The 19,362-nt window shown below is 34.9% G+C and overlaps 1 protein-coding gene across 28 annotated transcripts in view; it reads left to right on the forward strand.

The window, feature by feature from the left end:
- The window catches only part of RIMS1 (regulating synaptic membrane exocytosis 1), a 578,197-nt gene that overhangs the window by 236,410 nt on the left and 322,425 nt on the right, over positions 1–19,362 (forward strand). For all 28 annotated transcript variants that reach the window (XM_043890084.1, XM_043890085.1, XM_043890086.1 and 25 more), the window contains exons 3-4: positions 9,024–9,237; positions 11,209–11,220. In XM_043890084.1, coding sequence (XP_043746019.1) covers positions 9,024–9,237; positions 11,209–11,220 — 226 coding nt within the window. The remainder of the gene's footprint in view (positions 1–9,023; positions 9,238–11,208; positions 11,221–19,362) is intronic.

A 19,362-nucleotide genomic window follows, 5' to 3' on the forward strand; every position in this document is an offset into this window, starting at 1 on the left:
TGAATGTCTGCTTTGGAAAAATGTCTATTCAGTTCTTCTGCCCATTCTTTAATTGGGTTGGTTATTTGTTTGATGTTGAGTTCTGTGAGCTGTTAATATATATTGGATATTAACCCTTTAACAGTTATATCATTTAGGAATATTTTCTCCCATTCAGTAGGTTGTCTTTTCATTTTATTCAAGGTTTCCTTTGTCATGCAGAAGCTTTTAAGTTTCATTAGATCTCATTTGCTTCTTTTTGCTTTTATTTCCTTTACTTTGGGAGATGGATCAAAGAAAAAATACTGCTTTGATTTATATCAAAGAGTGTCTACCTAGGTTTTCCTCTGATTTTTATAGTATCTGGTCTTAAATCACTAAACCATTTTGAGTTTATTTTTTTATATGGTGTTAGAGAATGTTCTATTTTAATTCTTTTACTAAAGCATGCAGATTTAGAAAGATATATTCAGGCAGAAAATAAAAGCAAAATTAGTTTCCTCATCAATAAAACAGGAATAATACTGTATACTTCATAAAAAGTCATTATGTGGTTAAACATATGCATTTCTTCTGAAAATTATATTCCATACATGGTAAATTCTTTTGTAGATTTTAATGCTCTCAAATACATTCATTTTTTCAATTCTTTAACAGCACTCATTTGTTAGCCAGTGATACCTCGTGAGAAATAATTTTTCCTTCTTTTTAACATAAAATATTTCACACCTACAGGAGTATTATGTTACACACATGTAGAACATAAAGAAAAAGAACAAAGAATACATCATGCATTTGCTATGCTGCTTAAGAAATAACACATTTTCATTTACTTTTGGGGCCCAGATTTGGAAAAACTTTATATCTCCTTGAAAAAATTTATATTTCTTGTATATATTTACTGCACTCAACATGTTGAAACAAATTTAGTTTACTGGACACAGGTATACATATACACATATAAACTTGTTCAAACCTCCCCTGTCACTGTTTATTTTGATCTGTCAACTACATAGACAGAGGTGTGTGAAAATATTCTACTGTGATGGTAGACTTCTCTGTCCTGTTTTATCAGTTTTTGGTTTTATATGGTTTGTGCAGAGAAGTTTAGAATTAACACATACAACATGAAATGAACACTATCTTAAGTAATGCTTTTTGTCTTATATATATTTTTCCATATTTTTATTTAAAACATTCTGTGCTTTTATTTTATAGTTTGAGGATTTCTTATCTAGAACTCATTTAGCTGAATTTTTAAAATCTAATATTATGAACTTTTAATAATGCTGTAGTCTACAATTACTGTGACTCTTGATTCTTGATAGGCTGAATTGTCTCTACTATCACATGCTGTATTCTGGATGTTTGTTTGTTTCAATTCTTATCTTCCTTATATTGACTTTTTTCTCATTCCCTGTTTTACCCTCTCTCAGTTTGAATATTATACATTCTACTTCAATTATTTTTGGTGGCCACCTAACTAAAATTTTATTTTGTCATTGTCGTTCAGTCACTAAGTCCTGTCTGACTTTTTGAGACCCCATGGACTGCAGAACAACAGTCCTCCCTGTCCCTCACTATCTCCCAGAGTTTGCCCAATATCATGGCCATTGAATCAGTGATGCTATCAAACCATCTTATTCTTTGCCACCCTCTTCTTCTTTTGCTTTCTGTCTTTTCCAGCATCAGGGTCTTTTCCAATGACCTGGCTCTTCACATCAGGTGACCAAAATATTGGAGCTTCAGCTTCAGCATCAGTCCTTCCAATGAGTATTCAAGGTTGATTTCCTTAGGATTAACTGGTTTGATCTCCTTGCTGTCCAAGAGACTCTCAGGAGTCTTATCCAGCATCACAATTCGAAGGCATCAAGTTGTCAGTGCTCAGCCTTCTTTATGGTCCAACTCTCACTTCTGTTTGTGACCACTGGAAAGGCTACAGCTTTGACTATATGGACCTTTGTCAGCAAAGTGATGTCTTTGCTTCTTAATAACCCATCTATGCTATTTTCAGTTACATGTACAAAAGTTAAAACTGAAGTTCTTGGTCACAGAGCCTCTGTCTTTGTTTCCAGGGAAGCCATTGGTTTCAGAACTATATTGTATCAGAATTACTGCTCCTATTTCAGGTTTCTCATTTGAGGATCTCCATTGTATCTCCTAAGCTCAAATATAAATTCAAACATAAAGTTATCCTTTTAAATATTTTATCCAGCATTTATAGCATTTTGTGGTAGTAAGTATTTGATGGATATTTAGTCTTCAGTATAAACTTCTTTATTAATTGTGAGTTTTGCTTTTTTCTCAAAATGAAATATATATATTATCATATAATTATACATAAATATTATAATATATATATATACACACCTATAAGTATATGTGACATTTCCATTCATAAGATGTATGCTTTTACTATTTGACTGAACTGTGCATTTCTAAACCATTTACCATTTGGTAGGAGACATGTATCATGTCCAGAAAGACTAGTAATATATGGTAGAAATAGTATGAAGTAGTTTTTGAGGGACCAAAGGAAATGCTATGAAATTGCAGTAGAGGAGTTTTCATTTCAGTGGTCAGTGCTCTGCACAAATATATTTCACAAAGCTTCCTTGAAACAGATACATTTTTTATTGGACCCAATAGTACAGATAAAAGGTCTTTGTGTTTGAATTATTTTTAATTTACTTATATTTTAAATTATTTTTTAATTTTTTTAAATTATTAAAGTATGATAACACATACTTTCATAATTTACAGGAGACTTGGAAAATACAGAACAAAGTTTCATATAGTTCCACTATGAATTACAATTATTTTTAAGTAAGATTTTCAGTTGGAGTTTCAATATCAAACTTTCAAAAATTAATAGAATGAATATACAAAAATGTAGGGTATATTGGACCTGAAAAGCACCATGAACCAATTCAACATGATTAAATGTATACAATTTTCATACAATAGCAGAATACAGATTCTATTCAAGTCCCCATAGACTATTGAAAAAGAGATACTAGAATATATATGGGGACATAAAACAAGATGCAAAAATTTCATAGTCTAAAGGTATTGAAATCATAGAGTCTGTTCTCTTATCACTGTGGAATTATGCTAGAAATCAATATATCAACATCAAAAGATATTTGAAGACAAGTATGATGTGGTATTTACCACCAGAGATCTCTGACTTGGCCATCAGAGCCTCAATACAGTTAGAAAGCTGAGAAAATGCAGAGGGTGATCGCAGAGAAGAAAGCATTTAAACAAGAAATTCATACCAAAGGTACTTTAAAAGGAAACGTCCAATATTAAATAATGGGTGTATCTCAGAAGCCATAACAAAGAAAATTAGAAAATATATATAACATAATAAAACTGAAAAAAGAATTCATTAGCATTTGTTATATGCAGCTGAAGCTGCTCAATGAAGCTAAATAAAATGTGAAATCTTGAATAAAGTATGAAAACAAATAATGGACACTAGCATAAAGTTGTGTGAAATTTGAAAAAAAACTATATTTAACAATAGTATATCACATGCTAATTTCCTGTTTTTTACAACATAGTATTTATTTCTTGGAATTTGATTAGAAGTTTCAAGCCTCATTCAAATTATTTTTTGAATCACTGAAATAATAAGCTTTCTAAAGTTTTAGCAATAATACTAGATGCCAGAATAAATGGAACTATATCAGTGTTTTGAGTGAGTGTAAATTAGAAATCTAGCATTCTATTCATATTTAGTCAACATATAAAACTGTCATAAATTTTTTAGCTAAGCAATAGTTTATGTTTTCTAAAGTATATATATATATTATAAATACTATACACACACAAGTTTTCCTACTATACTTAATATACTTGTTCTTCTTGTGAAAGAACAACAAAAAGGATGGACAAATTAGGGAACATAAACTAAAATGAAATGGGAGCACAGAATATGAAATAGGAAAAGTTACACTAAATTGAAGTAAAACATCATCATATAATGCAGTTGTTTTTAAAGATGGCTGCTCATTAGAATCACATCTGAAACTTTAGGGAAAAACAAAACCAAACCTTGACATTTGTATTTTTCAAAAAATTCCTAGATATTTCTAATGTGTATCTGTGTTTTAAAAAGTGATTACATTTTTCTATTAAATGATAATTTTACTTATATTGAATTCTATTATTTTCTGTTGACCAATCATGATACAATGCTAATAAAATGAGTAATAGTTACATAATCACAATAGTAAAAGATGTTTATCAGTTTTCACAGTCAATAGCTAGACCACCCCCCCAACAAAAAGATATTTACAATTGCAAGCCATAATGTAAACATAATTAACCTAACAATAGAAAATAATTGCATATAATTTGGGTGGTGGAGTGATGTGGTAAGTGGAAGTGTATACTTGCACATGCTTTCATCCACCCAGCCAGTCTATGTCTTTGGCTGGTGCATTTTATCCATTTATACTTAAACTTCCCTGGTGGCTCAATCAATAAAGAGTCTGCTTGACCCAGGATCGATCCCTGGAGAATGAAATGGCAACCCATTCCAGTATTTTTGCCTGGAGAACTCTATGGACAGAGGAGCCTGGTTGGGCTACAGTCCAAGGGATTAAAAAGAGTTGGATACAACTGAGTGACTAACACTTTCACTTTCATTTTTCATACTTATGGTAATTACTGATATGTATGATTCTACTACCATTTTCTTACCTGTTTTTTTGTTTATTAATTGTAGGTCTTTTCTTTCTCTTGTGTTTCCTGCCTAGAAAAGTTCCTTTAGCATTTGCTTGTAAAGCTGGTTTGATGATATTGAATTCTAACCTTTGTCTGTAAAGTTTTTGATTTCTCCATCAAATCTGAATGAGAGCCTTGCTGGGTAGAGTATTTTTGGTTGTAAGTTCTTCCCTTTCATCATGTTAAGCATATCATGCCATTCTGTTTTGGCTTGTAGAGTTTCTTTTGAGGAAATAGCTGATAACCTTATGGAAGTTCCCTTGTATGTTGCTTGTCATTTTTCCCCTGTTGTTTTTAATATTTATCATATTTATCTTTAATTTTTGTCAGTTTGATTACTGTGTGCCCTTGTGTGTTCCTCCTTGGGTTTATCCAGCCTGGGACTCTCTGCTCTTCCTGGAATTTGTTGACTATTTCCTTTTCCACATTAGGGAAGTTTTCAGCTATTATCTCTTCAAATATTTTCTCAGGTCCTTTCTTTCTCTCTTCTCCTTCTGGGACCCCTCTAATTTGAATGTTGGTGGATTCGGTGTTGTCCCAGAGGTCTCTTAGGCTGTTTTCTTTTTTCTTTTTTTTTCATTCTTTCTTATATATTCTGTTTTGCAGCAGTGATTTTCCACCACTCTGCCTTCCAGGTCACTTATCTGTTCTTCTGCCCCAGGTATCCTGCTATTGATTCCTCCTAGTGTGTTCTTCATCTCTGTTTGTTCTTTAGTTCTTCTAGGTCTTTGGAAATCATTTCTTGCATCTTCTCCATTCATTTTCCGAGATCTGGATCATCTTCATTATCATTATTCTGAATTATTTTTCTGCAAGATTTCCTATCTCCACTTCCTTTAGTTATGTACCTGGGGTTTTATCTTGTCCCTTCACCTGGGACATAATCTTCTGCCTTTTCCTTTTGATTAACTTTCTGTGATGTGGTTTTCTTTCTGGCAGCTGCGCAATTGTAGTTCTTCTTGTATCTTCTGTCTGCCCTCTGGTGGATGAGGCTAGGAGGCTCGTGTAAGCTTCCTGATGGGATGGACTGGCAGTGGGAAAAACTGGTGGGCAGGGATCAGTAAAACTTTAATCTGATTGTCTTCTGATGGGTGGGGCTTTGCCCCCTTCCTGATAGCTTTTGGCCTGAGGCAACCCATCCCTGGAATCTACAGGCTCTACATGGATCAGTGTTGGCTTCCAAGGGGCTCCTGCCAAGGGGCTCCTCCCAGCACTGCTGCTACCAATGCCCTGTCCCTGTGGCAAGTCCCTGTGGGCCCACGTCTCTGCAGGAGACCATCCAACACTGCCAAGATCTGGTTCAGTCTCCTGTGGGGTCACTGCTCCTTTCCCTTGGGTCCTGGTCCATGCAATATTTTGTTTGTGCCCTCCAAGAGTGAAGTCTCTGTTTCCCCCAGTCCCATGGAAGTGAAATCCCTCTGGCTTTCAAAGTCAGATTTCTGGGGGATTCCCAGTCCCTGTGCTGGATCCCCATGCTGGGAAGCCTGATGCAGGGCTTAGAACCTGCACAACAGTGAGAGAACTGTTGATATTACTATTATCCAGTTTATGGGTCACCCACCTGGCAGGTATGAGATGGGGTTTTATCATGATTGTGCCCTTCCTACCATCTTGTCACAGCTTCTTCTTTGTCTTTGGATGTGGGGTATCATTTTTGGTGGGTTGCAGCATTCTCCCGCTGATGGGTGTTCAAAGCTAGTTGCGATTTTGGTGCTCTCTCAGGAGGAGATGAGCACACATCCTTTTAATCCGGCATCTTAACCAATTTTGGGTCTGTGTTAGAAATTTTAAAAGTCAGAACATCTGATTTTCAAACTGTTATGCCTTAGTACAAATCAGACACTAAGTCAGAAGTTGACAACCTGGTGCACTGGCTAAGTCTGGGTTACCATTTTTTAAAAAAGTTTAACTGAAACACAGCCATGCTTACTATTTACGTATTGTGTGTGCCACTCTCCTGCTACAACGGTAGAGCTGAGTACTTTCAACAGAAATTTCCTGGCTCACAAAATCTTAAAATATTTATAAACTGGACTTAGACCATAAAATTTGCCAACACCCAAACTAAATCATATTCTGTATCATACATTCATAGAGGAGCTTTTTCCTAGCCTAGCTTTCTCCTTTGCATTATATATATTTATGATTTGGTGGTTCTCACAATAAATATTTATGCATGCACTCTTTGTCTGATTAGCATTGTAGAATGGTCAAATTGCTCTTCAATATATTGATCAGATATTCTTATATTCATTAAACCAAGTATCATAATGTCCTTCCCTGAGCTGAAATTTGCTGGCTTCTAAACTAGGAATGTTTCAGATTCTAAACTACTTTATGTGCTAGTGCAACTATGGTTACTTTAATTATGGAAAATAAGTAGAAAAAGTGTCAATTGGCAAAGCAGGAAAGGGATTTCAGAAATTTTAATCATTAAAGTTTTGCTTAAAAGTTGTTGATGTTAAAAGGAAAATATAATAAAATCCAGTATTTCAACCAATATAGTGCTGAGACTTAACTTATTTGAATCAGTTTCCCGGGAGTCCCAGACCACCGCCCCCCACCCCCCGCCCCGCCCCAGTTATCGTAGAAGTGGAGCATCACACAAACTGCATTAATTAACAATGGCATGTGTTTTCTCTGATCATGGAGAACTCATATCCAGAAAGAAGCTTATATACACAGATGTATCCACTTAGACATTCCCCATGAGTTTCTCTTCTGGTGTAAGAGACAATGACTTTTAGGCCTGGGAAATGCTCTCAGCTATCATTTACTAAACAAAGCATCCTTCCTCTGGGGATTTACAGGATGTCACTGTGTTCCGCTTCTGTTTGTAGCAGTCTGAGAGAGAGGAGTTTGGACTGATGGGAAGGCTATGCGGCCTCGATCACATTAAGTGTGAACGTTCTTCATCTGGGGGAAATACTTTGCCTCAACAAATTTAGTTGTACCACTTTCAGTACTTATCAATAAAGAGGAATAGGGATCCTCGTACATAAAAGATTGGAGAGAGCCAGTAAAACTGGGGCATGTAAAAATCTGAATATTTTCAAGGTATGGTTTAGAACTTGTAAGCTGATGCAGCAGATCTAAGCAAGCTCAACTATTTTATATATATATATAGTCAGACACGACTGATGTGACTTAGCAGCAGCAACAGCAGCATACATGTATATATATATATAAATATTATATATATATATTAAACATATATATTATATTAATATAATTGTATATGTATTTTATATATATATATATATCTCTGAAGATAAATGTTATATTCTGTGTACTGTGTGAAATGTTTGATGCCAAACAAGTCTCCAGGAATGGAAGTAAAGACAGCTTGCCTAGCCATGTAGTTTAAAATAGTCAACTCCCAAGCATGCATTACACTTCATGAACTCAATTTACTGTGACAAACTTCTTACAAATAGTAATCAGTATTTGGGATACCCAGGTGACTCAGTGGTAAAGAATGCAGGAGACGCGGGTTTGATCCCTGGGTGGTGAAAAGCCCCTAGAGAAGGAAAAGGCAACCCACTTCAGTATTATTGCCTGGGAAATCTCAAGGACAGAGGATCTGGTGGGCCACAGTCCATGGGTTACAAAAGAGTCAGACACAACTTAGCAACTAACCAACAACAACAACACAAATCACTATTAGACTTCAAACAGAGTAAGACAAAATACCAAAGCAAATTCTGTAGAGTTGGTCTAAGAACATTGTATAATTTTGCCTCAGTTGTATACACACATACTTGTTGTTGTTAAGTGTTGAGTCCCAGTAAAATACTTTGAAAACTGCCTGTCAAAGCAGACGCAAAGAGTGGATACAAGAATTCCACTGTTGGGGAAAATAGTGATTATTTAGAGTCAACTTACATATGGTTCAGTGCTATTAAGACTAGGCAACACTTGAGGGAATAAATACAAGCTAATACTTTTCTTACCTCTGATAGGTTAGAGGGGAAGTGGAAATTGAAAGACGCTCAGTTGTGTCCAACTCTTTGCGACCCCATGGAGTATACAGTCCGTGGAATTCTCCAGGCCAGAATACCGGAGTGGGTAGCCATTCCCTTCTCCAGGGGATCTTCCCAACCCAGGGATCGAACCCAGGTCTCACGCATTGCAGGCGGGTTCTTTACCAGCTGAGCCACAAGGGAAGCCCATTTTTGAGGAAAGTGGCTTTATATGTTTTGCTTTAGTTCAAGTAACTAGATGCCTCCTCTGTTAGGAAAAAGTGGTGGTGGTTGTTTTTCCAGCTCATTCGTCTACTGAGTGTGGCCATTTTCTCTTCTGTCCAGGAGATTGCATCAACAGTTTGAAAGCTATAAAGAACAAGTGAGGAAAATTGGGGAGGAAGCGCGACGTTATCAGGGAGAGCACAAGGATGATGCCCCGACCTGCGGGATTTGCCACAAGACCAAATTCGCGGACGGCTGTGGCCACCTGTGTTCCTACTGCCGCACCAAATTCTGCGCGCGCTGCGGGGGCCGCGTGTCTCTGCGGTCCAACAACGTGAGTACGGTGGCCGCGAGCCTCCAGCATCCCTGAGCGCAGGCGGGTGCGCCCCACCCGCGCCTGCTCGGCGCAGGGGACGAGTGATGCAAAGAATTCATAAAAGATGCTCTTTGTATGCATGCACCTCACAAACAATTGCCACTCAGAACCAACAGGTTACTTGTGGGAGCACATTTGTTTTCTGAAGAAGGTCGGAGATTTATATTTAGCGTCAGGAATTAAGAAATTCTTGAAAGCTGTTGTGGTCAGTTCTTCTTGTACAAAGCAATGAAACCCAACAACCTACCTTTAGTTTCTGCAACATGTTTCAGATTGAATGAAGATAAAATCTGTAGAGTTTGTGTGGCATTAATTTAATCCAATATAATCATTTATGAAGTGATAATTAGCCTCTGTGAGAATCCCTTCATTTACTATCATGTCTAAGAAATTTAGTACTAAGTTTATCTCATGAAAATTATTTGGATATTTAAAGAGTGTGTCAAAATATTGTTTGTTTGTTTTTTCATGGAGTCTTGCACTTTTGTCTCCCTAATTTGGAAAAATCACAGTTAGAATTAAACTGAAGTTACCACTCAACATTGTTTTTTAGTAGTGTATTTGAGCTGTAAGTAGGGTATTATTCTAAAATCTCTCTCAGGGGAATTAAGACATTCAGTAAAATAGACGCATTATTATACTTAAGATGAGCCTACTATTATCTTTGTATCTTTAACTTCTCTGAAAAACAGCTTCTTTATGTATGAAATTGTATGGTAATAATTACTATATATGGTTGTTATGAGAATTAAAACAGTTCTAATCTATGCACATTTAATTTTTCTTTAGGTTCCATTTTTTTGACCACATAATAATTTTTTTTCCTTCTGAAACTTACGTGTTTTAGTTAATCTTCATGTGCTACCTTATAGACTTTCTAGAGCAACTGTGGATTGAGATCTTGTTTGGCACATAAAAAAGTGCACCGGGTCTATTTGTTTAATTTCCCTTCTTTAGTTCTTGAAAACACTATTTTGGAATAAAATCTCACAAATAAAACCTGTGATGATATTCAAAATACTTAACAACTCACTCTGAAAAGTGTTGGCCCTGAGCAATACAGTGCAAAGGGGTTAAGTGTTAATTCTGGCTGCGTGTGCATAGTGTGGGATGCTTTTAAATTCACATTATAGGTTTGAAGCAAGCCAGTAACATAGAGTCAAACTCATGTTTTAAACAGGAGATGTGTTTAAAGGAGATTGAACTAAGGGGCACTTATGCTTTCAAACAGACACCCAGGCCTAGTGAAGTTCATCTATCTTTACTATACCCATTCAATCTTGGGAAAAGTTAAAACTAAAAAAATAAATAAAAGAAAACACAACTTACAATTTTTAATCTTGGGCAAAAGACAAAAATTGTGTAAAGTTGGTTTTTCCTGTGACATTGTAAATGCTGAAATGCATATTACAAATAAATCAACCTTGTGGGATAATTTATGGCTAAAATAGTAGAGTTCCTTTCTCTTTTTATTTATTACAGACACTTCCCTTTCTTACATTTTTCCAATTCATAACTATAAATATTTTAAGGACAATTTGATACAATTATTCACTTAAATTTTATGCATTTTAGTATAATCTTCTCAATAATAGGTAAACCAAATATGGTAGCATTTTTTTTCTTTCTAAAGAATGTCTTAAATATAGATTTAATAATCCAAGTTCTAAAAATTTCTGAAATTGTAGTGTCCAACTTTTGTACCTACAATATAGCAAGATGATTATATGTGCATTTGGAATGAAAGTTTGAATAGTGACTATTTTTTGGTAAGAATAAACATTTACTTTTCAAAGTACCTGTATTTTTATACTTTAAAGTTGCATATGATTGTTTTCTTAAAATCTGGTTATTAATATGTGCCTTATTTTCATTTTTCTCTTCTTTTCTCTCTCCCTTCACTCCGCTTCCTTGGATGCTTTCCCAAAGGAGGACAAAGTGGTTAGAATCCATGATTTCTTTTCTATCACTTGTTATTACAATGTCATGAATTTTATTAAGAGAATGTTTCACTTTCAAAAAGAAATTAAGTGCTAGGAAGAGCTCATTCCCAGTTCTCATGGAAAAATAAAATGAATATCTAGGAGCATTACAGAGTTTTATATTAATAGGCAAAGCCTGGATAATAGTCATGGAAATAGTGATATTTTAATATAATTAAATCATTATGAAACTCATTTGTTCTCTTAGCTCCCCGAGTTCTGAGGATGATCTGTTTGCCTTTAGGAACAATCATGCCTAATGAGCTCTGCCTTTCTCAACACTCTTTAGATGCATAGACAGATGATTTGAAACTTTCTGGTAGAAGAAATGGAATGCATTAATTTAGTAGAGAGGAAGGATCAAATTAAGATCAAGAACTCAGAATAAAATGATATTTCTCTAGAACACAAGTAGTAGAGTTGTCATATTGAACCACAGTTTTGCTCTTTTCTTTTCCCGCATTCATTGAAATCACTCCCTCAGGGAGTAAAAGGTCACCTTTAATTTTTATCAACCTTGGAAACCACAGAGGCTATACTCGGTAAGATAGGAGATGAGTGAAACCTTCAATCAGCCTGTCCTTTGTATATATACATACTTTGTATACACACTTCCATTTGGTATAAATTACAATTCCCCCAAAGTCATTATTTCCCACTATGAGACTGAGTCAATGAGCATTTCAGGTTCAATATATCAACTCAGCTGACCCTGTTCAACTGTTTTAAATTTTAGATTACATATAGTGCATAGGTAGTCAGTGTGACATTAAGTTGAACATTAATTTGTATTTTTAAGTTTGTTGCTAGTGTATGTTATCAGTATTTTTTTCTATGAAAAAGAAATTAGATTGAAAATTATTTGGTTTAATTATTTCACTGTGTTTCCTTGTAACATGGGTGGTATGTGAGATCATTTTAGGGGTTGTTATTTTAATGCAATACAGGTTTCCCATGCTATCTGGAAGTAGAGTGTTTCTATGAAAACTTTTGCAAGTCCAAATGGCATATAAAAGGAAGAACCAGTTACCTCTGGACACATCTTGCTAACAGATGCACAAAATAAATCAGATAAAGCACAGATGCCCAGAGACACAGGTCAGAGTATGGTGACCAGACGCTGAGATGCTGGTGGGTCTGGGAAAGGAGCTTGGGGGTCCCACTATCTCTGCTCTGACTGAGCACTGCCTCTATAACAGTTCACTCTAAACCAAACACAGAATGATGTTTTCACATCTCACCTTTTTTTTTGTACAAGTGAAAAGCCTTTTTGGATTTCCTTCATTTAGTCAAAACAGGTACAAGTACAGGTCTTTCATGAAAGTAAAGTGGAAAGAAGTGAACTTTTGAAAAGTGGAGGACAGCAGTAGTGTATCACATTAGAAAAAATGTAATTATAATATCACAGTTTTGGTTGCATGAATATTATTACTTTGGATGAGTCTGAATTTGAAGTGTAGATAATTCTTAAATCCTTTAAAGAATAAAAGTTAAGTGCATAAATAATGCTGGTGTCATGCAGAACTGGTGATAAAACTTTAGCCGCTCCAGTAGAGCTGGCCAGGTTGATTGTCCTATATATGCTTGTTATGATTACTGACTCTGTAACAAGAATTCAGGTGGATTTTGTGGTTCTCAGGCTAATAACAGAATTAAAAGACCTATAACATACAATAGCTTTCAATTATTTTATTCACTTTGATTAGAGTGTATATATCTAAAACCTACCATTTATGTTTAAGTACCTGGTCATAATTTCATTAAACTCCTTCGTAACCGATTGAGATTGTTCAATGAATTGCTTTCTAGTCCAAGGAAACTGAAACCAGATTTTGTCTTTGTGTTAAATAGTTGAGTATTAAGCAAAGTGCTTGCTGTTTCTTTCTCTATTCCTCTGGCATCTTTTATTTTTAATGGAGAAATTACAATTTGCAAATGTGTGTGTAGCAAGAAGAGGAGACTGATGGATGGTATGAGAGGAAAGCAAAGAGTAACAGGATGAATAAAACCTTTCTAAAATCAATCTCCATCTTGATAAATGCAATGATAATGAAGTCTACATAGGTTGTTAAATTGATGAATAATGTGACTAAAATACTACTATACATGATATGAAGACCTAAGATTAGCTAAGATATAAATATTTCTTTATTGAGTCCAATGAAAAATATTCATGATCCTATTTTTTTACAGCCCGGCAATGTTTTATTTTAAAATTTTACTGTTAGTCTAAATCAGCTCTAGTAACTTGGGAGATTGCATACTTGCTTAAAAAGAAAATGGCTTGTCATATATAGTCACTTTGCAATTGACCCATAATAGTTTATAATAAGAGATTATTTTATATTATTTTTATTATTTTTATAATATTTATTTGTATTATTTTAAAGTGCACACTTTCAGAGATAAAATGGCAGTTTTTACTTCATAAAAAGGCCTCTCCAAAGTCTGAATACATAGGGGTACTGAGGATTTCCCCGCAACCTGTCTAAATTGTTTTTGTCTTTGTTTTATCCTCTGTTTGATGGCAGAGTATTGAATTTAGATAACTCCTTTGGTAAATTAACAGTTTGCTTTTACTAAATCTACTGAACTGAGTCCTCTAAGTTCAATTCCTTTAGGGTTTTCCATAAACTTTCATCAGTATTTCTTTTTTGGTAAGAGTGAGTGACTGTCAAATAAAGCAACTAAAAATGAACTACCTTGCTACCTTTCTATTTAATCTTTTTTTTTTCATACAAAAGAAGTGTCATGCATTATAAGTTGAGTATTTTGTAATAAATGTAAGCAATATTCAGAAAACAGAACATGACCATTTTCTTAGCTATTTTATTTAAATGTAAAAGCTAAACATATCTACCCTTTAAATGTCATATATAAGAAGAATAAAACCTCTTTTTTCAATCAAGATAATAATTAATGAGGGGCAGTGTTTACAAAGTCACGACTTTTTAAACTGGCTCATCATACATTTTCATTGGTGTTTATTTATATAATTATGCTAAATGATATGCTGATAAAGTAAGTATGTTTTTGTAGAAAACAATTCATAAAATGTAAGGGTTGGGTGGAATGGGATAGCATCAATTGAGTTTTGAATTGGTCTCATCCTGAGGTATTATCTGTGGAATAATTGACCCTTGACATCATAAAAAACTGCTCTCATAGACTCTGTTCTTAAATGCCAAATTTTGTTTGTATTTTCTTCCACTAGGGTTAGATAAATAAAAGCAATTCAGTAGAAGTATATCCATTTTTAAAAATTATTTGCATGATTGCATTATTTATTCTTATGAAAAGAACTCTCAGAATTATCCCTATTTAGTCCATGATATGATGAGTCATCTAATCATAATTTTCCACATTCACTCTAGAAAAAAAATGACTTAAGAGCATTCCTGGACCCACTTTCATGTTCCCTCTTTCTCTCTCTATTCAATTTTTTGTACTAGATGCTTTGGTGATGGTTTTCTCTGTAAGAGTGTTCTCTTAGAGACTGTGCCCAGAAAGGCCTAAGTAGAGAAGTTATAAATATAGGTAAGCATATCAGTAAGGAAATGTCAGGGTACATTGAGGGGGGAGCATTCACTAAGCAACTTAATTGATTAGATTTGTTAAGGTGCCTCTTAAGGTATTGTGCTTGTCCCCGTTGTTGTTATTGTTGTTTAGTTGCTAAGTTGAGTCTGACTCTTTGCAACCTCATGGACTATGACCCGCCAGGCTCCTCTCTGTCCATGGAGTTCCCAGGCAAGAACACTGGAATGGGTTGCCATTTCCTTCTCCAGGGGATCTTCCCAATCCAGGAAACCTTCTGCATTGGAGGGTGGATTCTTTACCACTGAGCCTCCAGGAAAGCCTGCTTGCCCCAGACAGAAGGGTAAAACATCAAGTTCTAAAGAGCTTTATTAGATAATTCAGAAAGTTTTTATTCCAAATCTGTTTTAGGAATTTGCTACACTGTTCTTCAGGACCATGAAATTTTAATCTCTTGAATTTAGCCTTACTATCCTGGAAATGCTTGCTAATATTTAATAATTAGGAAATTTATAGTTCTGGATTTGCCCCCACTCCACAAACCATTTTTAAAACCTTTAAATAATCTCTTTCCATAAATCACAATTTTATAACAAATGCTCAATACAGATGCATCTTAGGGTGCAGAGAAGACCATTCTAGTTTCAGGAAAGGGGCCGTGGAAGTCAGAACTTTCAGAAAGGCAGACTAACCCATGGCAAGCCCTGTGGTATTTTGTGAACCTAAGTTGTCAGATCTGTTTTTCATTTACCTAGGAGTGGAATTACTGGGTTGCATGATAGCCCTATGTTTAACAATTTGAGGAACTGATTGATTTCCCAAGCAGCTGCATAGCAGTGTTTATGGGTTCCAATTCTCCACATTCTCATCAACACTTGTTACTAGCTGGCTTTATTTTTACCCTAGCCATCATGTTACATGTGAAGTGATGTTATATCCCATTGTCCTTTTCACAAAGCTGTTTTTAGACCAAAATTATCAAACTAATTTGATATCTCCAAGAATTCACTTTGTATCTCACAAAACAAAAATGTTTCTAAGTTAGCAACTTCTTGAGAATGAATTTTTTTAAGCTACCATATTCAAAGTATTAGGCGTTTGGTTTCTTTAGTGATTCTTTATGTCTTTTATGTTACAATTACACAACTACTTATTAATCTACATAAACCAATCAGAACAGGAGCTCTGTTGAGTTTAGGATAACTTGGAATCTAATATCTGTCTGCTTAGACCATCTATGCCTAGGATGCACACAAAGTTAGAGACTTTATTACCAATTGAAAAGACTATATTTTAAACACGCACTAAGAACTAGCAGCTTCTGTTTTTCCACTCAGCCATAGGCCCAAAATTAACACAGATACTTAAGCCCAGATTTTAAAAGATCATTCTTTTTTCACTGTGTGCAAGATACTTTTTTAAGTGATGTGAGCTTGCAGCAGTATGCAAACAGACCCACATAGAGACCAACAACCAGACTTTTTGTCATCCACCATCCAACTTTCCATCCCTCCTTGCCGTCGGCCTCCAGCAGATTTCAGTGGTAGACAGACTCCCTGTCATTGCTGCTGTTCAGTTCATTTCAGTGGCTCTGTCACGTCCAACTCTTTGCGACCCCAAGAATCGCAGCACGCCAGGCCTCCCTGTCCATCACCAACTCCCGGAGTTTACTCAAACTCATGCCCATCGAGTCAGGGATGTCATCCAGCCATCTCATCCTCTGTCGTCCCCTTCTCCTCCTGCCCCCAGTCCCTCCCAGCATTAGGGTCTTTTCCATTGCTGCTGCTGGTGGGGAATAAATTTTCAGTAGCAAACAAAGCCTATTTTATCTGATACAAGTCTTGTTACTCCAGCTCTGTAATGTCTGCTGTTTGCATGGTATATCCTTCTGTGTTTGTTAAAATTTAATCATACATTTATCTTTGAATCTGAAGTGTGTCTCATATAAATGACATGTACTTAGGTTTTGGATTTTTTTTAATTCATTCTAACAATCTCTGCCTTTTGACTAGATTTTAATGCATTCATATTTAACGTTATTACTGATATGACTGCATTTTTTCTCTTAGTTTACATTTTGCTTTTTATGTTTTTTGATTCCTCTGTTTCTCCTTTACTACTTTCTTTTGCATTGAATGGGCATATTCTAGGCATGCTTTAAATATTTCAGTGATTTTTAACTATATTTATGATTTATTTTCTTAGTGACTGTAGATTTTCCCATTTGCAACTTTTTTTTTCTAGTTTTATTGAAATATAATTGACAGACAATGTGTAAATCGAAGGTATTCAATGTGATGGTTTGCTGCATATATTTATGCATCCATCTTGACAGAATCTACTTCAACTTTACACTATCTTAATTCAAGTAAAAGATACGTTTTTCAAGATTTTTTTTTTATGTGGACCATTTTTAAAGTATTTATTAAATCTGTTACAAGATTGCTTCTGTTTTATGCTTTTTTATTTTCTGGCTCCAAGGCATGTGGAATCTTAGCTAACCCACAGGGATCAAACCCACACCTTCTGCATTGAAAAGCGAGGTCTTAACCACTGGACTGCCCAGGAGAAATGTTAATTCTTCATAGCTCTATTCACCTTTCTCCCTTTTTTGTGCTATTATTTTTATATATTTTATGTCTATATATGTTAAAATTCCAATAATACATTGTTGTAACTAACACTTTATATGGTTTTGCCTTTTAATAAAGCCAAGAGAGGAAATGAGAGCAAGTATATATTTATAGGATCTGTTATGTAATGTTCTTATTTACTATTTTTGGTTCTCTTCATTTCTTCCTGGGGATTCAAGATACCATCTGGTGTCATTTCCCAACTCCAATTCATAGTTGCTTCCATCCATCTCCTTTGTTCTGTTATTGTCAAATCTATTTGATTTCTTTACATTGTAAGCTTAACAATGCTAGTATATTAATACTGTTTTATACTATTCTTAAATAATTCAAGATAACAAAAAATAAACATGAAATTATACTTTTATAATTACCCCTATAATTCTATTTACCAGAGTTCTTTTTTATGTGAATTCATGTTTCTATCTACGCTAAAGACTTTCCTTTAGTATTTCTTTTTTCTTTTTTTTATTAGTTGGAGGCTAATTACTTCACAACATTTAGTATTTCTTAAAAGTGAGTTTCCTAGCAATGAATTATGTCAGATTTTGTTAACCTAGGAATATATTTCACCTTCATTTTTGAAAAATAGTTTGCTGAATGTAGGGTTCTTAGTTAACAGCCTCTTTTTCCTTCTTTTAGCACTTCAAGTATACCATCCCACTGCCTCTGACCTCCACTGTCTCTGATGAGAAGTCAACTGTTAATCTTACTAAAAGCCTGTGTGTGTGTGTGTAAGATGAGTGTATTTTCTCTTGTTTTTTCAAGAATTTCTCTTTTCCTTTTGTTTTCGGTGTTTATTGTGATGTGTATGTATCTGGATAATGGATCTCTTTGTGTTGTTCCTAGTTGGGTTCATTGAGCTTCTTAGATGTACAGATTGATGTTTTCCATCAAATCTATGAAGGTTCAGCTTTTAATGCTTTGTGTTTGGAAGGGATCTCTTTCTCTCTGTCCTCATTATGGCAATGCCTATTACACATATATTCCTGTGGCTGATAGTCTTCTACATTTCTTCAAGGTTCTGTTCATTTTTCTTCATTCTTTTTTCTTTGTTTTCACCAGGTCTCATAATCACTATTGATTTATCTTTATATTCATGAATTCTTTATTCTGCCAGTTTAAAACTTAATATTGAATCTCTCTAGTAATTCTTTTCATTTTGAATCATTTTATTTCTTTAATAAGTTATATATCTTTATCTTCTATATTAGATGAGATGCTGTTTTCTTAACTTCTTTTGTTATTTGAGCATGGTCACTTTAGCTCTTTGAACATATTTACAAGTTTTTTTTTTTAATGTCTTTGTCAGGTATGTCCAACATCTGGGCCTTCTCTGAAGAAGATAAGTCATATTTCTGTTTCTTTGGATGCGTCATAATTTATAGTTGAATATTGGCCATTTTAGATAGTATATTGTAGCAGATCTGGATACTGATCCCTGTCCTCACTCCCCGGGCTTATTTTTGCTTGCTTGCTTCTTTATTTGTCTCATGAGTTGGCTATATTATTTCAGTGAAGCCTATTTCCCCTGCAGTGTTAGCCTTTGATGTTTCTACTCATGGGCAAAACTTTATCATGTACACATCTGTCTTGCCTTCCCATGAGAGATGCTGGTGTTTTTAACCAGGCTGTCTTTAACCGTCATTCTCTTTTCCTGGTCTCTCAGTTAAGATTTTAATTCTTCTGCTCAAATTGGAGCCAGTCTTTAAAACCTGTTCTGATTCCGGTCTCTTCTCTGTCTCCATGGTTCTTTCTGCTCAGCTTCCTGCTTGCCTTTTGTTTCCCTTGTTGTTGTCACAGAGCTGTCAGACTTCTCCTTACGGCTCAGCACCAAAATCTGCATTGCTTTTGACTGTGTTGCTCAGCTTGAATGTTCCCAACTTCTATTCCAGATGAAATCCGTTCCCTTAGAGAAAGATACAGAGCTCTTT

This window comes from Cervus elaphus, chromosome 28 (genome assembly GCF_910594005.1).
Source record: "Cervus elaphus chromosome 28, mCerEla1.1, whole genome shotgun sequence".
NCBI classification, from domain to species: Eukaryota; Metazoa; Chordata; class Mammalia; order Artiodactyla; family Cervidae; genus Cervus; species Cervus elaphus.